We start from the raw sequence: 26,689 nt of genomic DNA, 5'->3' as shown, positions 1-26,689 counted from the left end.
TGCCTGGGTCCCTCTCCCTGCACCACAGCCTGGAAATTCTTTCAAAGCAGTAAGCTTGGGGCAGTCACAAAGTTCACCTTTCTCTTTAGTGATTACTGTCCTTTGTTGCCTGATGTCCAGCATCCTGAAAATCATTATTTCATATATTTTCCATTTAAAAAAACTGTTTCAGGTAAGAAGGTGAATCTAGTCCCTGACATACCAAGTTGACCAAAAGCAGAGGTCCCTCCAATGTTCTTTGCATGCCACTGACTTACATGCTCAAGAGAAATCTAGGAGTCATCCCTGACACCCTTCTCCCCTTTCCCACAGCCAGTCCATCAAGACTTATTCTCTGTCCCAGACAGGCGTGGTGGTTCATGCCTGTAATCCCAGCACTTTGGGAGGCCAAGATGGGAAGAGTGCTTGAGGCCAGGAGTTCAAGATCAGCCTGGGCAACATAGCAAGACCCCATCTCAAAAAAAAAAAAAAGTTTAAAAAAAGACTTATTCTGTGTCCTAAGTCATTCTCAAATTAACTACTTCTCTCCATGTCCACTACCAGTACCCTAGTTCCAGGCAGCAGTCTTAGCTATTGCAATGACTTCCTACTTTATTTCCCTAGTTCCTCACTTGCCTTCCTGCAAACCATTTTTTACATGATCAGAAACTGAATATTGTTTGCTTAAAGCCTTTCAGTGGCTTCCCAGTGCTCTCAGTATATCCAAAATCCTTAGTAAACCTAAGAAATCTCACATGAGCCAACCTGTCTATCTCACCAGTCACTGTCTGAATTCATATTAGTCTTCTTTCAGTTCTTCAAAGACACTGTGCACCTTCCCACTACCAGACTTTGCTGTTCCCTTCTGAAAGCTCGTCTCCCTTCTCTCCACCCAGTTAACTACTACTCATTCTTCATACCGAAATATCTTTTTCTCAGGAGACCCATCCCTGCCCTCTTAAGCCTTGTCCCACATTGTACTTAGAACAATATCTCAGCAAATAATTATTTGTGTAAGGCCTTATCTACTAGAATGTTAGCTTTATGACAGCAGGAACTATATCTGTCTTATTTACTGCTAAGTCCTTGCTGCCTAGCTTAGTACTCTGAAGTTACATAATAAATATTAACTGTATGAATTAGAAATACTAGGCCTTAATATAGTAGAATTTTAATGCTGTAAGGACCTTAGAAGTCTTCTATTCCAACAACTTCATTTTTTCAGCTCAGGAAATTGATGACCAAGGTCACGAAGCTAAATTTCTGATAAAGGTGACACTATGTAATAATATTTTAAATTTATTGGTAGCTTGCTAGGTGTCAAACACCATACTAGCTAGTTTTTGATTGAGGTGAAATTCACATTTTTGAAGTATACAATTCAGTGGCATTTAGTGCATTCACAATGTTGTGCAATCACCACTTGTATCAAGTTCCAAAACATTTTCACCTTCCCCACAAAAATCCCAAATCCATGAAGTAGTCACTCCCCATTCCACACTTTCTCTAGGCCCTGGGAACCACCAATCTGCCTTTTCATGTCTTCTGGATCTACCTACCCTAGATGTTTCATGTAAATGAAATCACACATTATGTGTCCTTTTGTGTCTAACTGCCTTCATATAGTATAATATTTTGAAGATTTATTTATATGTTGTAGCATCAGTACTTCATTCATTTGAATGGCTGAATAATATTCCACTGTATGGATATACCACATTTTGTTTATTCATTCATCTGTTGATGGACACTTGGGTTGTTTCTACCTTTTGGCTCTTGTGAATAGTACTGATGTGAACATTTGTGTAGAAGCATTTGTTTGAGTACCTGTTTTCAATTCTTTTGGGTATAAACCTAGCAGTGGAATTGCTGGGTCATATGGCAATTCTACCTTTTAACCTTTTGAAGAAATACCAAACAGTTTCCCACAGGGAGTATACCATTTTACATAGCCACCAGCAATGTATGAAGGTTCTAATTTCACCATATCCTTGCCAATACCTGTTACTTTCTGTTTTTGTTTTGGTGTTTCTTTAATTATAGCCATCCTAGAGGGTATAAAGTGGTATCACCCTGGTTTTGATTTGGATTTCCCTAACGACTAATGATGTTGAGTATCTTTGCATGTGCTTGTTAGCCATTTGTATTTCTTCTTTGGAGCAATGTCTAGTCAAGTCCTTTGCTCATTTCTTTTTTTTTTTTTTAATACTTTAAGTTTTAGGGTACATGTGCACAATGTGCAGGTTAGTTACATATGTATACATGTGCCATGTTGGTGTGCTGCACCCATTAACTCGTCATTTAACATTAGGTATATCTCCTAATACTATCCCTCCCCCCTCCCCCAACCCCATGACAGGCCCCGGTGTGTGATGTTCCCCTTCCTGTGTCCATGTGTTCTCATTGTTCAATTCCCACCTATGAGTGAGAACATGCAGTGTTTGGTTTTTTATCCTTGTGATAGTTTGCTGAGAAAGATGGTTTCCAGCTTCATCCATGTCCCTACAAAGGACATGAACTCATCATTTTTCATGGCTGCATAGTATTCCAGGGTGAATATGTGCCACATTTTCTTAATCCAGTCTATCATTGTTGGACATTTGGGTTGGTTCCAAGTCTTTGCTATTGTGAATAGTGCCGCAATAAACATACATGTGAATGTGTCTTTAAAGGCAACCTACACAATGGGAGAAAATTTTTGCAATCTACTCGTCTGACAAAGGGCTAATATCCAGAATCTACAATGAACTCAAACAAATTTACAAGAAAAAAACAAACAACCCCATCAAAAAGTGGGCAAAGGATATGAACAGACACTTCTCAAAAGAAGACATTTATGCAGGCAAAAGACACATGAAAAAATGCTCATCATCACTGGCCATAAGAGAAATGCAAATCAAAACCACAAATGAGATACCATCTCACACCAGTTAGAATGGCAATCACTAAAAAGTCAGGAAACAACAGGTGCTGGAGAGGATGTGGAGAAATAGGAACACTTTTACAATGTTGGTGGGACTGTAAACTAGTTCAACCATTGTGGAAGTCAGTGTGGTGATTCCTCAGGGATCTAGAACTAGAAATACCATTTGACCCAGCCATCCCATTACTGGGTATATACCCAGAGGATTATAAAACATGCTAATTTCTTAATTGGGCTGTTTTTTTGTTGTTGAGTTCTAAGAGTTCTTTATTTATTCTGGATATTGGCCCCTTATCAGAAATATAATTTGCAAAACTTTTCTCCCATTCTATTGGTTGTCTTTTTGCTTTATTGATAATGCCCTTGGACACACAAAAGTTTTTAATTTTAATGAAGTTCAACTTACCTATGTCTCCTTTTGTTGTTTGTGCTTTTGGCATCATATCTAAACCCATGGTCACTTCTTTATCAAGAGCCTCTCAGCTTTTTTTTTTTTTTGCTCTGTCACCCAGGCTGGGGTGCAGTGGTGCAATCTTGGCTCACTGCAACCTCCACCTCCCAGGCTCAAGTGATTCTCTGACCTCAGCCCCACTGAGTAGCTGGGATTATAGGTGCACATCACCATGCCCAGCTAATTTGGCATTTTTTGCAGAGATGGGGTTTCATCATGTTGCCCAGGCTGGTCTCAAACTCCTGAGCTCAAGCAATCCTCCCATCTCAGCCTTCCAAAGGGCTAGGGTTACAGGCATGAGCCACTGCACCTACCCAGGAGCCTCTTAGCTTTTACTGGCTCTTTGATTTTCTATAAAATTTTAAAATGAACTTTCAAGTTTCAAGAAATTTTGGGGGATTGTAATTTGAATTATATTAAATTCACGAATGTTTCTGGGAGAAACTGAATCTTTAAGATACTGAGCTTTCTAATCTACTTACAGTATTTATTCATATTCACTCATTTGGTCTTTTACAAAGGCTCTCCATGAAGTGTTATTGTATAACTATAGAGATCTTACATACATCATTCTGTAGATGTACTACATCTTTATTACTGTCTGACATCTTAGATGGTATTTTTAATTTCTTTTTTTCTGTTTGTCTTGGATATAGAATTTGGTTGGTCTATTTATTTTGTTTCCAGGAACCTAGCTCAATTCTTTTTTGATTCCAGTAACATATCTGAACATTACAATTTGGAAATGAATAAAGTCCATGATCATCTTGTAAAAAAAATAAATAGATAAAAATCCATGGCCAAATCCAAGATCATGAAGACTCATACCAAGCATTTTATAATCATCATCCAATTTAACTCTCTCAACAGCTCATTAAGAGGCATTATTATTACCTTAATTTCACAGAAAAGGAAAATGAAACTCAGAGAGAGGTTATTTATCAAGTCAGTAAGTAGAACAGATCTACTTCCAATAACCAGGATCTCTGAAATCCCAGGCTAGTTTTCTTTATACTCACATGGCAATGTGCTTCTCTGGGGGATGAAGGGCAGAACAGAAGCCATGGTCTTTTGGTAACTTAATCTCAGAAGTGGGATTCCATCACTTTTACTATCATTAGGTCCAGCCCACCCTCAAGAGATGATTAAACAAGGGCACACTAGTAGCAGGGATCATTGGGGACCGTCTTAGAGGGTGCCTACCACACCACGGTTCTATATTTAATGTTACACATCCTCCTGGCTTCTCTCATCTATGGCTTTAAATAAAACCTATGGATCAAGGATCCAAATTCCCTGTGCTCTAGTATCTATTCAATTGTCTCCTAGGTATTTATTTCCACCTAGATAGCCTACAGATACACTTATAAATGAACTCCCAAATCTTTCTTCTCAAAGGTCTTCTTCTTCCTATATACACCTAAGCTAGAAACCTAAGAATTGTTCTTGGTTCCTCATTCTTACTGCCCAGGACTTCCCAATCCCAATATATCCAATCAGTCACTAAAACTTTCCATTCTCCTACTAGGATTTATAGAACCCATCCTTTATGCTCCAGTAATATTTCTACTGTCTTAGTTCAAGGGCTTACCATTGTAGTCTAGTTTACTAAAGTAATCTAACTCATCTCCCTGTTGCTATTTTCATTCCTCACCAATCTACCTTCTACCATGTTAGCAAAGTGACCTAAGAATGTAAATATGATCAGATGTCTACCATGCTTAAAATTTCTCATATGCTGCTCATAAGAGTAACAACAGTTAATAGTTTTTAAGAACTTATTAAGATCCAGACAGTGAGCTAAGAGTTTTATAAATAAGGCTGTATCAAATCATCAAAATAATACTTACTCTAAGGCAACAAATCTCAAAGTGTGGTCAGGGAACACCTGCAGATCCTGGGCTCGCCATACTTCTTTTGGGGGTCCACTAGGTCAAAACTGGTTTTTGTTTTTGTTTTTGTTTGTTTGTTTTGTTTTTTTGAGACAGAGTCTCACTCTGTCACTCAGGCTGGAGTGCCGTAGCACATGATCTTGGCTCACTGCAACCTCTGCCTCCCAGGTTCAAGCAATTCTCCTGCCTCAGCCTCCCAAGTAGTTGGGATTACAGGTGCCTGCCACCATACCCAGCTAATTTTTATATTTTTAGTAGAGACAGGGTTTCACCATGTTGGTCAGGCTGATCTCAAACTCCTGACCTCAAGTGATCTGCCCATCTTGGCCTCCCAAAGTACTGGGATTACAGGTGTGAGCCACTGCACCCGGACAGGTAAAAATTATTTGTATAATACTAAGATGTTCTTTTCACTCATACTCTCACAAGTGTCCAGTGAAATTTTCTAGAGCCTAAAATATCCTAACATATTTTAAATAAAATAGAAACAAAGAATACTACAATGAATAATCATATACTCTTCACCTGCTCACCAACTGTTAAGATTACACACTTGCTTCATCTATTTATATTTTTAAATTTTGTTGTTTTATTCCTGAGCTATCTGAGAGCTAGCTGCAGACACCATGATAGTTCATCCCTAAATACTTCAGCATTATCTCCTAAGAACAAGGATATTCTCCTACATAGCTACAATATAATTAACAAACTCAAAAAATTTAACACAATACAATTATCTGATTTTCAATCCATAATAAAATGTCTCCAATTTGAACAGAAGTTTTAAATTTTACTACAGTTCCGTTTAGCAATATTCTCCTTCTTGGTTAATGACACTCCTGTTCTTTTAATTTGGGTTATAATAATGTCAAAGCTGTAGCATCTCAGAAATAAAATACTACATTACTAGTGTGAATTCTTTTCTTCCTCAACCTCTTCTCCTCATGGGAATATGAGAATATTGTTACTGGTTACATGATAAACAAAAATTCCAGTGGAGAAAGTGAAGGTGTGTTTGAGACCAGCCTGTCCAACATGGTGAAACCCCGTCTCTACTAAAAATCCAAAAATTAGCCACGCGTGGTGTGCGCGCCTGTAATCCCAGCTACTCGGGAGGCTGAGGCAGGATAATCACTTGAACCCGGGAGGCAGAGGTTCCAGTGAGTCGAGATGGCGCCACTGCGCCCCAGCCTGGGTGACAGAGTGAGACTCCGTCTTAAAAAAAAAAAAAAAAAGGAAAGTGAAGGTGTGTTTTCCTCTTTCCTTAACTCACTGTTTTCTTGATTTGATGTGTAAGTTTTCTGACAACCTTGTTGAGTGATATATTTTTTAATGTATTACCATCATTATTTGAAAATTTTTGGAAAACCACTTTCCTGGAAAAACCAAAGCATCTTTAACTATTTTCTTTAACTATTTGCTGACTAACTTCGGCACTATGTGATAAAAGCATTTGCAATAATGACTTCACTATTCAGTTGATGCATTAAAATATCTTAGAATTGGAAAGGAACGAATAAGGAAAATGTTAGTCTCACATTAGTCATTAAAACTTGCATCACTTACTTATGAAATCAATAGATGAAATCTGTTTGTTACATGCATGAAAATCATTATGGCTAGTGGTATAAGAAATATAGAGTAAATCAATAATATAGAATGTAAACAGCAGATCTAAGCAATGGAGAATTGCTGAATAGAGAAAAGTTGTTTGGGTGGGGACAGGGAAACCTCTGGGAATTATATGGGAGCCACTGATTTCTGTTGGGTTGTAATGATTTAGGTCAATGCTCTGCTGATAGAATTTACAACTTGACTCCAAGGGGAAAATCTACTCTGTATAGTTTATTTTTAGAAATAGTTGTGCCTACTACATGGTTTTTTTTTGGAATAGTTTTAAGCTTTTTTTCTTTCTTGAGACAGGGTCTCCCTGTGTTACCTAGGCTGGACTCAAACTTCTGGGCTCAAATGATCCTCCCACCTCAGTATCCAGAGTAGCTGAAACTACAGGTGCATACCACTGAGCCTGGCTTGAAACTTTTTTTTTTCTTGAGACAGAGTCTCACTCTGTTGCCCAGGCTGGAATGCAGTGGCTCACTGCAACCTCCTCCTCCTGGGTTCAAGTGATTCTCCTGTCTCAGCCTCCTGAGTAGCTGGGACTACAGGCGCACGCCACCACGCCCAGCTAATTTTTTTTTTTTTTTGAGAGGGAGTCTCACTCTGTTGCCCAGGCTGGAGTGCAATGGCACGATCTCGGCTCACTGAAACCTCCGCCTCCCAGGTTCAAGCGATTCTCCTGCCTCAACCTCCCGAGTAGCTGGGATTACAGGCACCCACCACCAAGCCCGGCTAATTTTTGTATTTTTAGTAGAGACGGGGTTTCACAATGCTGGCCAGGATGGTCTCGAACTCCTGACCTCAGGTGATCTGCCCACCTCGGCCTCCCAAAGTGCTGGGATTACAGGTGTGTGCTACCACGCCTGGCCTACTTTTTGTATTTTTAGTAGAGACAGTGTTTCACCATATTGGTCAGGCTGGTCTCGAACTCTTGACCTTAGGTGATCCACCGGCCTTGGCCTCCCAAAGTGCTGGGATTACAGGTATGAGCCACTGCGCCTGGCCAAAACTTTTTTAAAGATTTCAAATTTCAACAAATAAAAAGTTGGGGGAAAAAACTCTTTGGTTCATTAAAACATACCATTAAGAAAATTAAAAGGGAAGCTACAAAGTGGAATATTTGCAATTTATGTGACTGACAAAGGGTGGATATCCAGAATATATAAACAATACTTACAAATCATTTTTTTAAAGACTGATAATCCAAGCCAGGCTCAGTGGCTCATGTCTGTAATCCCAGCACTTTGGGAGGCCGAGGCAGGCGGATCACCCGAGGTCATGAGTTTGAGACCAGCCTGGCCAACATGGTGAAACTCCATCTTTACTAAAAATACAAAAATTAGGCACACGTGGTAGCGTGCACCTGTAATTCCAGCTACTCGGGAGGCTGAGGCAGGAGAATCGCTTGAACCCAGGAGGTAGACGTTGCAGTGAGCTGAGATCGTGCCATTGCACTCCAGCCTGGGCGACAAGAGTGAAACTCCATCTTAAAAAAAAAAAAAAAAAAAAGAATAATCCAGTAATCCAGTTTTTAAAGATGGGCAATGGGCAAGAGACACTAATAAGGACTTCACAAAAGATGTTATCCAAATGGCCAATAAACATACAAAAAGGTGCTCAACCTCATTAGTCATTAAGGAAATGCAAATTAAAACCACATTAAGATACCATTTATTAGAATGGCTAGAAGTTAAAAGACTGAGAATATACCTGTTGGTAGGGACTTGGAGCAACTGAAATTGCTGATAGGTTTGTAAATTGATATAACCACTTTGGAAAACTATTAATATTTGGAAGTACCTACTAAAGCTAAATATACATATACCCCTATGATCTAGCAATTCCACTTCCTAGTTATATATCCAATGAAAATGCATGTACGGCCCAGGTGCGATGGCTCATGCCTGTAATCCCAGCATTTTGGGAGGCCAAGGCGGGCGGATCATGAGGTCAGGAGATCGAGACCATCCTAGCTAACACAGTGAAACCCTGTCTCTACTAAAAATACAAAAAAAATTAGCTGGGCGTGGTGGGGGGGCGCCTGTAGTCCTAGCTATTCGGGAGGCTGAGGCAGGAGAATGGCATGAACCCAGGAGGCGGAGCTTGCAGTGAGCCAAGATGGTGCCACTGCACTCCAGCCTGGGCAACAGAGCAAGACTCTGTCTCAAAAAAAAAAAAAAAGAAAGAAAATGCATGTACCAAAAAAAGATATATATCAAAAATACTAACAGTATTTATTTGTAATAACCAAAAGCTGGAAATAGTCCAAATATCCATCATTAGTAGAATGAGGAAATAAATCGTGGTAACTTCTTACAATGAAATACTATATAGCAATGGGAGAAAACCCAAATGATATGGCTGATGTCATAATTTAAACGCTGATCAAAAGAAGTCAGACACAAAAGAGTATGTGATTTGTTATTCCATTTACATAAAGTTCAAAGATAAGCAAAATTATTCTATGATAGTATAAGTCACAGTAATGCTTTGAGAGGAAGGGGCAAGTAGGGACTAGAAGGGGCACAAAGGAGATTTTGTATTTATGTACTAGAAAGGTGTTTTGTTTTGAGATAGGGTCTCACTCCTGTCACCCAGGCTGGAGTACAATGGTGTGATCTTGGTTCACTCCAGCCTTGACTTCCCAGGTTCAGGTGATCCTCCCACCTCAGCCTCCCAAGTAGCTGGGACTACAGGTGTACACCAGCAGGCCCGGCTAATTTTTGTATTTTTTGTAGACACTGGATTTTATCATGTTGCCCAGGCTGGTCTGGAACTCCTGAGCTCAAGTGATCTGCCAGCCTCAGCCTCCCAAAGTGCTGGGATCACAGGCATGAGCCACAGCACCAGGCGCAACGTTCTGTATCTTGATCTGTTTTGACCAACGGTTACAGGGGAGTGTTAATTTTATGAAAATTCATTGAGTTGTACATTATAATTTGTGTGCTTTTCTTTATATACATTATACTTCAATGTTAAAGCTTATTAAAGAACAAAAAATGATGGGACAGTAGAATATTTTTATATTCTGAATCAGATTGAATTCTCATTTTAGCTCTTTCCTCTTTTTATTTACTTATTTTTTGAGACAGGGTTTCACTCTGTCATCCAGACTGGAACGCAGTGGCATGATCATAGCTCACTGCAGTCTCAAACTCCTGGGCTCAGGTGATCCTCCCACCTCAGCCTCCCCAGTAGTTGGAACTACAGGAATTCTCAGCTTGTCCAGCTCTCTTTTCTCTTTTCATTCAATATCCAAAACTTCAACCTATCAGATTCAACTATCCATTCAAAGGACGTCTTTACTGTTATCCAACCATTCAGTCTTAAACGTGTCTTCCTACAATAGAGTCAGTCAAATACAACTACACCTGAGAAAACAAATCATTACTTCTATTTTATTTTTCAAATTTTTTTTGGTTATACCAAACCGAAAAGTAACAAGCTTTTAGTTTAGACTTAACAGTTAGAGATACTTCTCTTATACATACGCCAAAGTCATTATTTCTCCAGATTTCCTGTGACAAAGTATTTTGTGATCATTTATAAATTCCCATGCATTATCACTACCATCCAGATCATATTATCAACACAAACCAGTGGAAAGAACCAGAAAGAAATAAAGAAACGGGAACTACATTTGAAATACAAAAACACTCCTTATTTTGTTGAAATTTCTAGAACATCAATAACTAAAAAACAAACGAAAGCAGAAAAATGCCAATTTATTTCCTCATGGGCAGAAACAGTCATTCTTAAACCCAAAGCCTGGAAAGAAACTGAACTCCTATGAACACTTTTGTAATCACTTAGTTCTCATCACCTCTTTGTTATACAAAAACTACTTTCAAAGCCCCCCCGCCAAAAAAAAAAAATCCAGGTCCATTTCACCTCTCAGCCAAACAGCTGCAGTTCTATTTAAGATTGACAGACATTCCAAATGGTTCTTTGCTCCTACTGAGTACTTAATACCAAGAGTTCACAGTTCTCCAACTACAGTGAAGACAGCCCGAAAACATAAAGTAACATCTTGGCCAACATTTGCTTAAGAAAATATGCTTCTTTGGCCAACTAAATCGTCTCTTGCCCATGACCCAACAGCCTACCATTTCTTTTGCTCTCAATTCCTACTTATGCAAGCACATCCTGAGTATGGGAAATGAGATATATATGGGAAACATTCACCTTGCTATTTATCACTTGTATAAACTGATCAATTGTTAATGGATCTACTCGTTTTTATTTAGAAACAGTCCACAGAAGAGCTCAAAAATTTAACTGCCTAGAAAATTCAGAGATTTAAGTACAATTTTGTTTCTAAAATGGCATACAACTTTTCCTTATTTTTTTAAGTAGTATTTTTTCCTATTCAACAGACTAGAATGTGTTTTTGTTAATTTGGAAAATTCAGAAAATTTTAAAAACCACTCAAGATAGTCATTAAAACATACTGGTGTATTTCCTTCCAGCCATTCGTCTATGTCCATGCTCTCAAAAGAAAAAAAAAAAAAAAAAAAACCTGCTGTAAAATTGTATGTTCTGCATTTTGTCACTTGCTATTATCCTTATATATAATGAATACCTTTCTGTCATGAAATGCCCTTTAGTGCTTTTTTTCTTTTCTTTTTTTTTTTTTTTAGAGACGTAGTCTTACTCTGTCACTCAGGCTGGAGTGCAGTGGCACAATCTTGGCAGCTCACTGCAAGCTCCACCTCCCAGGTTCAAGTGATTCTCCCGCTTCAGCCTCCAGAGTAGCTGGGATTACAGGTGTCCACCACTACGAGTGACTAATTTTTGTATTTTTAGTAGAGACGGGGTTTCACCAGCTTGGCCAGGCTGGTCTCGAACTCCTGATCTCAAATGATCCGCCTACCTCGACCTCTCAAAGTGCTGGGATTACAGGCGTAAGCCACAGTGGCCAGCCCCTTTAATGTTTTTTAATGACCACATTGTATTCTACTGTATGGGTAACACTATAATTCACCTGGTATTTCCCAAATGTTGAACTTTGTTTTATTATGTATTTTTTTTATTTTTTATTTTTTGAGACAGAGTCTCACTCTGTTGCCCAGGCTGGAGTGCAGTGGCTTAATCTTGGCCCACTACAACCTCCACCTCCTGTGTTCAAGCGATTCTCATGCCTCAGTCTCCCCAGTAGCTGAGACCACAGGCATGTGCCACCACACCCGGTTAATTTTTGTATTTTTAGTAGAGACAGGGTTTCACCATGTTGGCCAGGGTGGTCTCAAACTCCCAACCTCAGGTGATCTGCCCACCTTGGCCTCCCAAAGTGCTGGGATTATGGCATGAGCCACCATGCCTGGCCCATTTTCTTATTTATCATACTTTCTGCAGAATTACATGGAATGCTACTTTGAAACCAACACCATCCAAATTAATTTATACTCTGCCTACTCTCCTCTCCCCTTCCCCTACAAAAAAATCAGAAGAGAATAAAACACCACAAGCATTTTATGGTAAAATCCTCTTTGTGTGTAAAGCCATTTCAGAGGCAATGTTGGGTTTATGAAATAACTTGACTAATGGATAAAAGATTTGAATGTTTACAAGCCTTAAAGGTAATTTGAAGATTTGTATATCCTAATTTGTTAACCAAGGGAAAAGTGAGAAATAATGGCATGGTTTACTTCACATTATCATAAAACATTTCAAAAAATAAAATACTTAAGGCTAAATTGACAATTTCTGATTAAGAATAACCATGATCCCTTCAAAGTGGAGTTCCTAGATTTTATGCTGTAACCTAAATAGGTGCAAAGCTAATGACTATGGCAAGATGGTAAAGTAATGCATAAAACAAAGAAAACAAGGATAAGTTTCCATCAGTATTTGCAATGCAGATTTCAACACAGTCTTTGGGGTGCTTTTGAATCAAGTTATCTGGCTTTATTTTTCAGGTTAAAATAATTTAAATTTATACTTTCTTGAACTTCCAGCCCTCATCAACAGATAGGATCAAGAAACATGGGAAAAAAAAGTTCGCCTTCACAATAGAAGAAATGAACATTAGAACAAGACAATATTTTGCCTATCAAGTTGGCAATGACTTTAAATAATTATAATACTTGTTATTAGCAAGGATAGGGAGTGGGGAGTACCTTTTTAGAAGATAATTTGGCAATCTGTTTCCCTCTCAATCACTAATTTCCAATTGCATGTAAATTGCAGTCATAATACCTAACGGGAATTATCCCAGTGCTGATATAATCCAATGTCGCTTATTTAAAACATGAGCAACAACAAATAGTTTGGACCAATTCCTGTTACTTCAAATTTAAACTTCTGAAACTTTTTTCCAGTTAACAAAGAATTGGATGTCTACTGTATAGAGAGGCCATAACAACTTTTTAAACTTGTAGGAAAGTTCAGGAAAAGTTCATAGGTAGGGAACCGAAAGAAAAAGCACTATTGTGGAAGAAAACTATACAAAAGTCAGTTATTCTACTTAGCAGCCTAATGACCAGCCAAAGAAAATAGGGACTTCACAAGTCAACTTCTGAAGTTGTGTATATCCTATTTCACATATTGATTTCTTTGAGATCAAATAACTCACTATTCACTATCTAAAACATTACCTGTTGCCTAGGTAATATGACTGAACTAGATATCTTATTAATAACACTAACCTCTAGCCTCTACAAATGACATTTACTTATTTCTAAGAAAATTAAGATGCCTGCCTACAAAGGAGCAAGTAAAAGAATTATGTGATTTTTGTTGTTGTTGTTGTTGTTAAGCAGGCATCTAGCCTCCTTCTGACTTCCCTGTCATTAATTAGGCTAAAACATCATGGTAAGCTCTAATTTCAGCTTATCCTGTAACATCCCCATCCAGACATTTACCTACTCCTAAAAATTCCAAATCTGAAAAATTTATTGTCAGTGCACTTCTTCCCATTCTCACTGCCACCATCCATTCAAGCTCTCAATCCTTCACCCTGGATTCCCACTGTAACTTCCTGCCTCCTCTCTCTACCATCCTACTCTATCCTGTGCACCAATGCCTCCTAAAGGTGTGTATCTTTCCTATTCAAAAATCTTTAGTGGTAGAACTTTTAATGACACAGGAAAATGCTTAAGATAGAATAAAATTTTTTAAAGCACAAGTTAAAACTACACACACACACACACACACACACACACACTAATCTCAGTTATATTAAAAAAGCATTTCTGGCCGGGCGCAGTGGCTCACACCTGTAGTCCCAGCTACTTGGGAAGCTGAGGTGGGGGACTTGCTTGAGCCCGGGAGGTAGGGGTTGCAGTGAGCCAAGATCACACCATTGCACTCCAGCCTGGGTGACAGAGGGAGACCCTGTCTCAAAAAAGGAAAAGAAAAGAAAAAGAAAAGAAAGAAAAATAGCATTATCTGTGTACATGGTACATGAATGGATGCAAGTATACATATAAACACACACATAGACACATAAAGGGACTAATGTTAATAGTGGTTATCTCTCAGTGGTAAGGCTATGGTTTGTTGGTGGTTTTCTTTTTTTTTACTTTCTTCTTTATTTTTACAATAAAAAAAAATTGTAGTAAAATCTCTTTTAGTAAAGAGTCTCCCCAAACCATCTACAACACACACAGTTAATTTGACAGCATTAAGATACTTTTTAAAGAACATTTCACATGCTCCCTACTACCACTGAGAATAACTCCTTGACCCCTGGAGTTAAGGCCCTCCTCAGTCTGGCCCCTCTATCTCCTTCCTAGTCTTAGTCATTATGAGACCTAACATAACCTGGGGTCTAGATTCAACCACTCACACCGTTCCTTGAGCAGAGCTGTTGCTTTCAAACTCTTTAACATTCACTCTACCTAGAATATGCTCCCTTTCCATTTCTACCCATCTTTGTGTTCTTTAAGATTTTCTTTCTTTCCTTCCTTCCTTTTTTTTTTTTTTTGAGACAGAGTCTTGCTCTGTTGCCCAGGCTGGAATGCAGTGGCATCATCTCAGTTCACTGCAACCTCTGCCTCCCAGATTCAAGTCATTCTCCTGCCTCAGCATCCCGGGTAGCTGAGATTACAGGCGCCCGCCACCACGCCTGGCTAATTTGTGTATTTTTAGTAGAGGCGGGGTTTCACCATGTTGGCCAGGCTGGTCTCAAACTCCTGGCCTCAGGTGATCACCCAACTCAGCCTTCCAAAGTGCTGGGATTACAGGCGTGAGCCACCGCACCTGGCCAGGTTTATTTCCAATGTTCCAGAAATTGCAAATATTACCATACTCATTTCCCTTGTCTATAACAGACATCACTAATTGCCTTCTCCTCTGAATCTAGGCTCCCTCTCAAAATCTTTCTCAATTCAATGGTCCTAGGCAGGTCTTAACTAAATAAAATGAAGTTTATCTGCCACTCCTGTAGCAATCTAATGCAATTGCCTCTTCTCCCCCATCCATATAGTTCTTTGTACTCTCATAGAGCTTTTCTCCTCTATATTTTTTTAAGAATCATTTACCTTAGTTGTCTTATCTTTCTTTCCTACTAGATTTTAATCTACAAGAGGGCAGTAATTATCTTCCTATCCCCTACATAGCCTTGTATGAAGTAGTCACCCAAACAGTTGCTGAACAGGACACTTCATTCTTTTGTTATTCAAAATGGCTAAATATTTGAAAGCTTTATTTTAAAACAATTAAATTTTTCTTGAAGGACTAATTAGTCCAATGTAGTTTCATCAACTTTAGCTAACATTCCTGTTTAATGTAATAGAGCATTGCCTGATACCACATGAAAACCAACAGAGTCCAAGGATACAAGATAAGTCACTGGTAGGGGAAAGTATTGAGACAAGAGAACTTAACCCATTTTTAGGGTCTTATATGCAGATATAAAAACTATTGTATTAACCACATTTTTAGAATTTTTTTCTACTAAGTGGGAGAATCACTTGAACCGGAGGCAGAGGTTGCAGTGAGCCGAGATTGTGCTGCTACACTCCAGCCTGGGCAACAGAGGGAAACCCTGTCTCAAAAAAAAAATTTAAAAAAAAACAAACAAACAAGGAAATATGTAAAAAAAAAGATGAAGAGATAAAAAAGAAAAATAAAAAGCTAAAAATAAAAATCAACAAGGTATCAACAAAGCTAGGCAAGTAGTCTGGTAAAAATCACAAGAAGGGGCCAGGCGCTGTGGCTCATGCCTGTAATTCCAGAACTTTGGGAGGCCGAGGTGGGCGGATCACCTGAGTTCAGGAGTTCAAGACCAGCCTGACCAACATGGAGAAACCCCATCTCTACTAAAAATACAAAATTAGCCTGGCGTGGTGGCATATGCCTGTAATCCCAGTTACTCGGGAGGCTGAGGCAGGAGAATAGCTTGAACCGCGGAGGCGGAGGTTGCGGTGAGCTGAGATCACGCCATTGCACTCCAGCCTGGGCGACAAGAGCGAAACTCCATCTCAAAACAAAAAAAAGAAAAAAAGAAAAAAAATCACAACAAGTTTTTACATAGATCAAAAAATCCAGTTCAAGAGATGTGGGTAGTCTTTCTGTTAGTGGTACAGAAAGACTCATGCTGCCATCTAGAGGTTAAAGGCTAGATGATTTTTCTCCTCAGTCAAGGACCATTAATTTAGTTCTATGAGAGGTAGGACTTAATTGGCCTAATAAGGGAAGCCAGACAAATAATTCTGATGTCAGCCCACAAAAATAAATAAATAAATAAATAAATAAATACCAGGGGCAGGGCATGGTGGCTCACACCTATAATCCCAGTGCTTTGGGAGGCTGAGGCGGGAGGATTGCTTGAGCCTAGGAGGATGTGGCCAGCCTGGGCAACACAGGGAGACCCCATCTCTACAAAATAAAAATTAAAAAAAAAAAATCAGTCAGGCATGGTGGCACTGTCCTGTGGTTCCAGCTACTCGAGAGGCTGGGCTGGGAGGATTGCTTGAACCTGGGAGGTCAAGGCTACAGTGAGCTATGACTGCACCACCGCACTCTAGCCTGGGCAACAGAGACCCTGTCTCCAAAAAAACAAAAAGGTGTAAGAATCACAGTTATACTCTCCCTTCCCTCCTTTATATATTAAAATTACAAATCAAAAGAACTGTTTAGAATTTTACCTAGATGGGAAACAACTTCTAAATGTAAATGATCACTTTTTTGCAAATCACATGCCCAGAGGGTGGAGAAGTCTAGTACCACAGGCTAGTGCTGTGGAAACTTCTGCTTCTTGAAAGCAGTTTTTCTTAGTTACTACCATCAAATAGAGTACCAAATAGTAAAGTTGTATAGACAACTTCATCAATGTAGATTAATGGGATAAAGTATTAAGTTTTGAATGGAGACATCTTAATCTTTTTTTTTTTTTGAGACGGAGTCTCGCTCTGTCACCCAGGCTGGAGTGCAGTGGTGCGATCTCGGCTCACTGCAAGCTCCGCCTCCCGGGTTCATGCCATTCTCCTGCCTCAGCCTCCCAAGTTGCTGGGACTACAGGTGCCCACCACCACACCCGGCTAACTTTTTTTGTATTTTTAGTAGAGACGGGGTTTCACTGTGTTAGCCAGGATGGTCTCGATCTCCTGACCTCGTGATCTGCCCGCCTTGGCATCCCAAAGTGCTGGGATTGCAGGCGTGAGGCACCATGCCTGGCCTCCTTTTTTTTTTGAGATGGAGTCTCGCTCTGTCACCCAGGCTGGAGTGCAGTGGCATAATCTCGGCTCACTGCAACCTCTGCCTCCCAGGTTCAAGCGATTCTCCTGCCTCAGCCTCCTGAGTACCTGGGACTATGGGTGTGTGCCACCATGCCCAGCTAATTTTTGTAGAGACAAGGTTTTACCATGTTGGCCAGGCTGGTCTCAAACTCCTGACCTCAGGTTATCTGCCCACCTCAGCCTCCCAAAGTGCTAGGATTACAAGTGTGAGCCACCACACTGGCCTTAATCTTTTTCTTTTAGAGATGGGGTCTTTCTTTTAGAGAATGGAGTCTTGGTTTTGTTGCCCAGGCTGGTTACAAACACTTGGCTTCAAGCAATCATCCCCACTTGGCATCCCTCTCAATCTTTTTACAGTGAAATGTTGCTTTTAAAAAACAACAGTGATAAAATTTAGCCAAATAACAGTCCCATTAAACTGCTACATGAACGTACAGAATTATATGATTAATCAGCAGAAGCAACTACTTATATCAAAGTAAGCTAAATTCCTCAAAGCTTTTTTAGAAGGTAATATATTCAGTGTTACCTTATTTACATTAAAGCACATCTACAAAAAGCCCACAGCTAACACTGGGTTTCTCCCAAAGATCAGGAGAAGTCAAGGATGTCCACTCCTGCCACGTCTATTCAACACTGTACTGGGATTTCTAGCCAGGACAATTAGGAAAAAGAATTAATTTAAAGGCAGTCAGAATGGAAATGAAGAAGTAAAACTGTCTCTCTTTGCAAATGACAATTCTGTATATGGAAAATTATAAATAATCTACTAAAACATTATTAGAACTAAAGAAATAAGTTCAACGAAGTTGCAGAATACAGGATCAATATATAAAAATTAATTCTATTTCTCAATAGTAGCAATGAGCAAACTGAAAATGAAATTAAGACAACAATTCCATTTATAATAGCATCAAAAAGAATAAAGTACTTAGGAAAAAATTTAACAAATGAAGTCTAAAATTTATGCTTTGAAAATTGCAAAACATTGTTGATGTTGGAAAGCTCACACATCCCAATTTCAAAATTTACTACAAAGCTACAGTAAGCAAGAAAGTGAATTACTGGCATAAGGATAGAGATTACATCAATGGAATAGAATGAGAGTCTAGAAATAAACCTTCACATTTACGGCCAACTAATTTTTTTTGTTTTGAGGCAGGGTCTCTCTCTGTAGCCCAGGCTGGAGTGCAGAGGTGTGATCATGGTTCACTGAAGCCTCAACCTCCCAGGCTCAGCCTCCTGAGTAGGTGAGACTATGGGTGCACATCACCATGTATGGCTAATTTTTAATCTTTTTGTAGAGATGGAGTCTCACTTTGTTGTCCAGGCTTGTCTCAAACTCCTGGGCTGAAGCAATTCTCCCACCTTGGCCTCCCAAAGTGCTGGGATTACAGGTGTGAGCCACCATGCCTGGCTGCCAACTGATTTTTTACAAGGATGTCAAGACAATTCAATAGAAAAAAGATAGTCTTTTCAACAAACGATGCTAAGAAAACTGGATATCCACATGCGAAAGAATTAATTTAGATCCCTATCTCACACCAAATATAAAAATTAACTTAAAATGAATCAAAGACCTAAATCTAAAACTATAAAACTCTTAAAAGAAAACACAGGCATAAGTTTTTGAGAACCTGGATTAGGCAATGGTTTATCAGGTAGGACACTAAAACACAAGCAACAACAAAATAGATAAATTGGATTTCATCAAAATTTAAAGCTTTGTGATTCAAAGGACACCATTAAGAAAGTAAAAAGACAACCCACAGAATGAGAGAAAACTTTTGCAAGTCATATATCTGATAATGTCATATATCTGATAATAACATATATGTTTCTAGAATATATAATGAAGTCTTACAATTCAATAATAAAAACACAAACAATACAATTTACAAATAAGCAAAGGATCTGAATTGATAGTTCTCCAAAGAAGATATATAATAAGCACATGAAAACATGCTAAACACCATTATTACTAGACAAATGCAAATCCAAACCACAATGAGACACTACTTCATACCCTCTATGATGGACATGATAATAATTAAAAAAACAAAAAATACAAATAACAAGTATTGGCAAGGGTGTGAGAAAACTGGAACCCTTATACACTGCTTGTGGGAATGCAAAATGGTTCAGCTAGTTTGGAAAACAGTCTGACAGTTCCTCAATAGATCAGATATAGAGTTACCACATGACCCAGAAATTCCACCTCTAGCTATAAACCTAAGAAAATGAAAACATGTTTACCCAAAAAGTTGTGTGTTTTGGTTGAACCTGAATGTTCACAGCAGCATTATCTGAAGTAGCCAAGTAGTGAAAACAACTCAAATGCCCATCACCAGGTAGATAAATACAATGTGGCGTATCTATACAATGGAATATTATTCAGCCATAAAAAGAAAGAAAGCACTGATACATGCTATAGCATAATTGAACACTGAAAACATTATCTTAACAGAAAGAATCCAGTCACAAGAAACCACATATTATATGATTTCATTTACAAGAAATGTCCAGACGAGGCAAATCCATAGAGACATGAAGCCAGTAAGTAACAGCCTAGGTCTGGGGAGTTTGGGAAGTAATGGGGAGTGATTGCTAATGGGTGCAAGGTTTTTCAGGTGATGAAAATGTTGTAAAATTGGTTGTGGTGGTGACTGCAAAATTCTGAATATACAAAAATCACTGAATTGCACACTATAAATGGGGAATTATAGACTATGTGAATTACATCTCAATAAAGCTGTTACCAAAAAAAAAGAGAAAAAAACCAAATGTATCAGGGTCCCAAGGTTTAGCCATAGTTTCAAATGATACAATCCTCTGCTTTCCCAGTTTTCACATTTTATTTAAAAATATTTCAAAGATAGCTAGTAAGTAGGTCATTTGCATGACTACTAACTGGTCTGTGGTCTTCAGAGATGGGGAAAAAAATCTATGGACTATGGGCTGAAAAAGTAAAAATATGATTCTTATCTTAAAAAGTTACAATCAGTCCAAGGACTGAGACATGTACCAAAAATCTCCAAGAAGAATGGTAAAAGCACCTTACAAATCAAACAAACAAACTGCTCTAGGGGCAATTTGAGAGGCCAGAGAGAGCACTCACTTTCTAAATCAAGGATGAAAAGGGAAAGCTGATAGAAGGACAGCTTACCGAGAAAAAGGAATAGCATGAGTAGAACTAAGAAGATGGGGAAGTATTCCAGAAAGAGAGGGTAAAAACTGCTGAGAACTAGTATTCAATAGGATTCATGATAATGAACCTTAGGAATAAAGGAAGCAATGTAGTATTGAAACTTACAGGTCTAAATCAGGATCATAAGCATGTAATAATAGTGATGGAGTAGGGTTCAAGTAGAAGATAAACCAAGCGATCATCAACAAGTTTCACACTGTATTTATTCTGTGCTGTTGACCATCCACTGTCATAAGAGAAGACATTCCAGAAATAAGACCTTCAAATATTACATCTCATCACTAAAACACCAACTACCCAGAAAAAGAACAATTTCCCGAAGCTTCAGACAGAGACAGTGCATGTGTTTTGGTAGAGGAGATGTAAGAAGGCTAGAGTAATCCGGCGAGGGCCAGAATGCAAAGGATTTTGAATGCCACACTAAGGGGCCTAAATTTTATCCTATGGGTAATGAAGTAGTACCAATGATTTATGAGCAAAAGACAAAGAGAAGAAAATGTACTTCAAAAAATCAGGCTGGGGCCCGGCGTGGTGGCTCACACCTGTAATCCCAGCACTTTGGGAGGCCAGGCGGGCAAATCACTTGAGGACAGAAGTTCGAGACCAGCCTGGCCAACATAGTGAAACCCCATCTCTGCTAAAAATATTTTTAAAACGCTGGGCATGGTGGTGCACACCTGTAATCTCAGCTACTTGGACGGCTGAAGCATAAGAATCACTTGAGCCTGGGAGGTGGAGGTTGCAGTGAGCCAAGACTGCACCACTGCATTCCAGCCTGGGAGACAAAGCAAGGCACTGCCTCAAAAAATAAACAAATAAATAAATAATAAATCAGGCTGGGGTAGGCATGGTGGTTCATGTCTGTAATTTCAGCACTTTGGGAGGCCAAGGAGGGAGGACTGGTTGAGCCCAGGAGTTCAAGACCAGTCTGGGCAACATAGTGAGACCTCGTCTCTACAAAATATCAAAAAAATTAGCCAGATATGGTGGCACTGCACCTGTAGTCCCAGCTACTTGGGAGGCTGAGGTGGGAGGATCCTTGAGCCCAGGAGTTCGAGGCTGCAGTGAGCCATGATAAGGCCATGGCACTCCAGCCCGGATGAGAGACCTTGTCTCAAAAAAACAAACACAAAAACAATGCGGCAGCAGTAACAAGATAGATTGGAATGGGCTAGTTGAGAGGCAGAGGGACCAGCTAGAAGGTGACTGTAACATAGTTCCAGTAAAAGAGGGAGGACTCTGAGCTCAGATGGAAATAATAGAAATGGAATTCTTCATATGCTAAGGCAGAGTTTTACTTTTTTAAATATTTCTATATATTTCAAGGGAATTTCATATAAATTAACTGCCCAAATCAAGCCAAGAGGCCTCAATCATCTGAGAGACTATAAATCCCTATAAGAAAAGTTACTGCATTCCAAAATTTGCACACCAAAAGGGTTATCTGAGGCATAATCATGTACCAATTCAAAGGGTAGCACTCATCTTCCAAAAGACACAACCTAGTTACTATCAGCCCTAGAAGGTTCATATAATTTTTATACTAACATTTAACAATGCTCTTGGGAAGTGACAAACAATCATGTTTTTAGGACAAATATTTTTTGCATTTTTTTTCTTTCCATCATCTTTATCAGTGCAGATATTTGCATAAAAACAGGATCACTGGTCCTTGGGGATTCATCAGTTCCTACTGCTTATTTTTCACCCATGTCATCCTCTCAATTAATGCAGGAAAGAGGATTTAGACATCGAAACACCAGATTAGGGTGTCAAGTGAAAGCCAACCCCTAGAGTAGATGAATAATCTGTAAGGACAAAAAAAAAAAATCTTGTTTTTATGCAAATACACTACACACAATAAAACAAAGAGAGACTGTATGTAAGAAGTTCAATACACATCAATGTAATTGTTTCTCATTCTAAATTTTAAAGCTATTTCATGTCAGCTAAATTCACGATGGTCAAGGAAAACGGCAATCAGTTGCAAAGCAATGCTATGGAAATTGAAATAACACCAAATTTTGAGCTAGAAGATAATTCTGAACAATCTCAGCTGTGCTCATGGGACTCATTTCGCAGAAACAAGCATTTCTCTTATACAGTTTTGGTTTAGTGCTGAAGGTGGCCGAATTAAATGACTTCAAACCCCCACCCCCAAAGCCTTAAGTTTTTAGAAATACAGTTAGCAGTAATAATGGCTTTAATTGTGTGGATTTAAAAAAATAACAAATGCCACACCAAGTTTTTGATTCCATTGAAAGTCATTAAAATAAACTTTACTGATGCTTAGGGAACAAACTCATTATTCTGAAAACTAATAAAGAAAGAAAAAGAATCATTTATCCCATCATGCCAGTAGAAGCAGTTTTCGAGGTAACCAAATAGTTGATAAGATACAGTCCTTTTTAGAAAAATTCTAGTCAATGAGAGAAATGACAGAATATTACTACCTTGCAACCTATAATAAAACAGTAAATCTAGACTGTGATCAAAGCCTGCTACTCTAGGTATAAGACTGATGAAGAACATTACAATGAATAAATCTGATTGTCATAGTTCCACCTGCATTTTATTTCCCCATCATTTGTTAAACCTAATCATTTGTTCTGTAGATTTTTCAAATTCTGGGTTTTGTTGATTACATTCCTGTGGTAGAGCTTAATTAACATGTTCACCTATCCCTTTTTATTTCCTGATAGTTAGATCTAGAATCCATCAACTATTAATCTTAGTATCACAAAAAGACCAGCACACATAATGTACCCAACACCAACTGTGAAATATTCTTATCAAAATTAAAAAAAAAAAAAAATCAAGCCTGTATCTGTGCAAGCTTCTAGATCTAACAATCAGCAGATAAAAAAGGGATAGGTGAACATGTTAAGCTCTACCACAGGAATGTAATCAACAAAACCCAGATTTTGAAAAATCTACAGAACAAATGACTAGGTTTAACAAATGACAAGGGGAAATAAAATGCAGGTGGAAGTATGACAGGCTAAAAAAGATTTCAGAGACATATCAAATACAGTATATGAACCTTATTTAGATCCAGACTCAAAAAATGAACTGTATAAAGGCATTTATGAGTCAACTACAGAAATCTAAACCCTGATTGGCTATTTGATGATATTTAAGTTTGTTAAAAAAAATTTTAGTTATAATAATGAAACTATTGTTATATTTTTAAAAAATAACAGTAGCCAGCTGGGCGCAGTGGCTCACTCCTGTAATCCTGGCACTTTGGGAGGCCGAGGCAGGTGGATCACGAGGTCAGGAGATTGAGACCATTCTGGCCAACATGGTGAAACCCCGTCTCTACTAAAAATACAAAAATTAGCCAGGCATGGTGGCATGAGCCTGTAATCTCAGCTACTTGGGAGGCTGAGGCAGGAGAATCGCTTGAACCCAGGAGGTGGAGGTTGCAGTGAGCCGAGATCGCGCCACTGCACTTCAACCTCCAACCTGGCGACAGAGCGAGACTCCGTCTCAAAAACAAAAAAAAAGAAAGAAAAAGCCAGGCACAGTGATTTGTGCCTGTAGTCTCAGCTACTCAGAAGGCTGAGGTGGGATGATTGCCTGAGCCCAGGAACTCAAGTCCAGCCTAGGCAACATAGAAAAACCCAGTCTCTTAAAAAAAAAAAAAAAAAAAACTGGCCAGGCCCGGTGGCTCACACCTGTAATCCCAGCACTTTGGGAGGCGGAGTTGGGCAGATCACCTGAGGTCAGGAGTTCGAGACCAGCCTGACCAACATAGAGAAACCCCATCTCTACTAAAAATACAAAATTAGCTGGGCCTGGTGGCACATGCCTGTAATCCCAGCTACTCAGGAGGCTGAGGCAGGAGAATTGCTTGAACCTGGGAGGTGGAGGTTGCAGTGAGCCAAGATCATGTCATTGCACTCCAGCCTGGGCAACAAGAGCAAAACTCCATCTCAAAAAAAAAAAAAAAAAAAAAAAAAAAACTTACATTTTGTGCCACTGTTCCTGAAGAGAAAGGAAAAAAAACAATATGCCAGGTGTGGTGGCTCATGCCTGTAATCTCAGCACTTTGGGAGGCCAAGGTGAGCATATTATTTGAGGTAAGGAGTTTGAGACCAGCGTGGCCACCAGGGTGAAACCCCATCTCTACTAAAAATACAAAAATTGGTCAGACATCATGGTGCATGCCTGTAGTCCCAGCTACTTAGGAGGCTGAGGGAGGAAAATCACTTGAACCCAGGAGATGGAGGTTGCCGTGAGCCGAGATCGCACCACTGAACTCCAGCCTGGGCCACAGAGTAAGACTCTGTCTCAAAACAAAACAAAACAAAACAGCAAAAGAAAGTAAGAGTCCTTGTCTTCTGGAAACACATACAAAGTTACTCAGCAATGGGGTAATATGATGCCTGGAATTTGCTTTAAAGTAGCTACAGGAAATTGTTATAAGTAAAACAAGATTGGCTATATGTTGATTACTGAAGCTGGGCCATGGGTCATTATTCCGTTCACTCTACTTTGGTATAAATAAGAAAAAGCAGGAAAAAATACTTCATTACCTTTCTCAGTAGGAAAGCAGAAAAAGAGAAACTAATTAGAGGAACCATAATTTCAGCTATAACTATAGATAATACTACTGACAAATCTATTTGGTAATACAGCATCTTCTTGATATAACAAACATAACATTTACTTCATTGAAAAACATTGACACAAAGAGATAAAGCCTTGATCACAATGATCATTACAGCATTTATTATCCAAAGCTAGAAACAAAATCAAGGAACAAAATCGACTATGAAAGTCTCACATTCATGAATTTACTAATCACAGATTTGCCTTTTCATTATAAATCAAGGAGGTCCATGACATACATGGTAACTAGTAATTTTGCCAAGGTATAAACTTTAATCATAAGAAATAAATTACCAGTATATAGAGAAGAGTTAGGTACTAATGAGTGAACTTAGCAGAGCAGCTAACAACCATATCTTGAAGCAGTTTGTTGTTCTCTATTTCTTGATTCCATAACCAATTCAAAAATGTTTTCTTGGTAAAAGAAAGCCAACTGCTGATGACAGTAATAGAAATAAAGGAAGGATAAAGAGGTCTGAGGAAGTGACAACTATCAGTTGAAAATTAGAAATTTTAAATTAATTTTCTTGTTTTTGAGACAGAGTCTTACTCTGTCACCCAGACTGGAGTGCAGTGGCATGATCTTGGCTCACTGCAACCTCCGCCTCCCAGGTTCAAGTGATTCTCCATCCTCAGCCTCCCAACTAGCTGGGATTACAGGCATGAGCCACTGTGGCCAGCCTTAAATTTATTTGTAAAGTAAAATGCTGGTTGGGTGCGGTGGTTCATAATCCCAGCACTTTGGAAGGCTGAGGCAGGAAGATCACTTAAACCCAAGAGTTCAAGACCAACCTGGGCAATATAGTGAGACTCTGTCGCTACAAAAAAATTTTTAAATTACCCAGGCACGGTGGTACATGCTTGTAGTCCCAGCTACTTCAGAGGCTAAGGTGGGAGGATCACTTGAGCCCAGGAGTTGAAGATCAGCCTGGGCAACATAGTAAGACTCTGTCTATTTAAAAATGAGATAATAACCTGAAGGGATTTCAATATACTTTTACTGTATAAAGAAAAATAATTTGTTACCTAGTAAATCCAGTAATTATTCCACCACACTCCACCATAAAAAGTCAATGAATTAGATTGACTTCTTACCTTCAGAATGCTTCTCTTTTCCCTAATATACTTTCTTAATTATAACTGGAGATCAGGGTGGAATACCTGAGCTCAGGGTGGAATACACAGCTCAGGGTGGAATACACCCCTGAACAAATGCGATCAGGGTACTCACACTCATCCAGCCCCAGCTGATAGGCTAGGTTCTGTAGGCCTCGAACCTTCTCCATCAAATTAGCCGTGGTGAGACTCCCCAGTTCTGAA

The 26,689-nt window shown here is 39.0% G+C and overlaps 1 protein-coding gene across 5 annotated transcripts in view; it reads right to left on the bottom strand.

The window, feature by feature from the left end:
* LIN52 (lin-52 DREAM MuvB core complex component) overlaps positions 1–26,689 on the bottom strand; it is a 118,019-nt gene that overhangs the window by 73,396 nt on the left and 17,934 nt on the right. For 3 of the 5 annotated variants that reach the window (XM_055097851.1, XM_055097850.1, XM_055097852.2), the window contains exons 5-6: positions 26,601–26,684; positions 14,080–14,197 (exon numbers count right to left, since the gene is read on the bottom strand). In XM_055097851.1, the coding sequence (XP_054953826.1) occupies positions 14,080–14,197; positions 26,601–26,684 (202 nt within the window). The remainder of the gene's footprint in view (positions 1–14,079; positions 14,198–26,600; positions 26,685–26,689) is intronic. The other 2 variants (XM_003824161.4, XM_034937817.2) reach the window with 1 other exon arrangement.

This window comes from Pan paniscus, chromosome 15, assembly GCF_029289425.2.
Source record: "Pan paniscus chromosome 15, NHGRI_mPanPan1-v2.0_pri, whole genome shotgun sequence".
NCBI classification, from domain to species: Eukaryota; Metazoa; Chordata; class Mammalia; order Primates; family Hominidae; genus Pan; species Pan paniscus.
The sequence above is the reverse complement of the archived record's forward strand: the minus strand, read 5'-3'. Positions and strand labels throughout refer to the sequence as shown.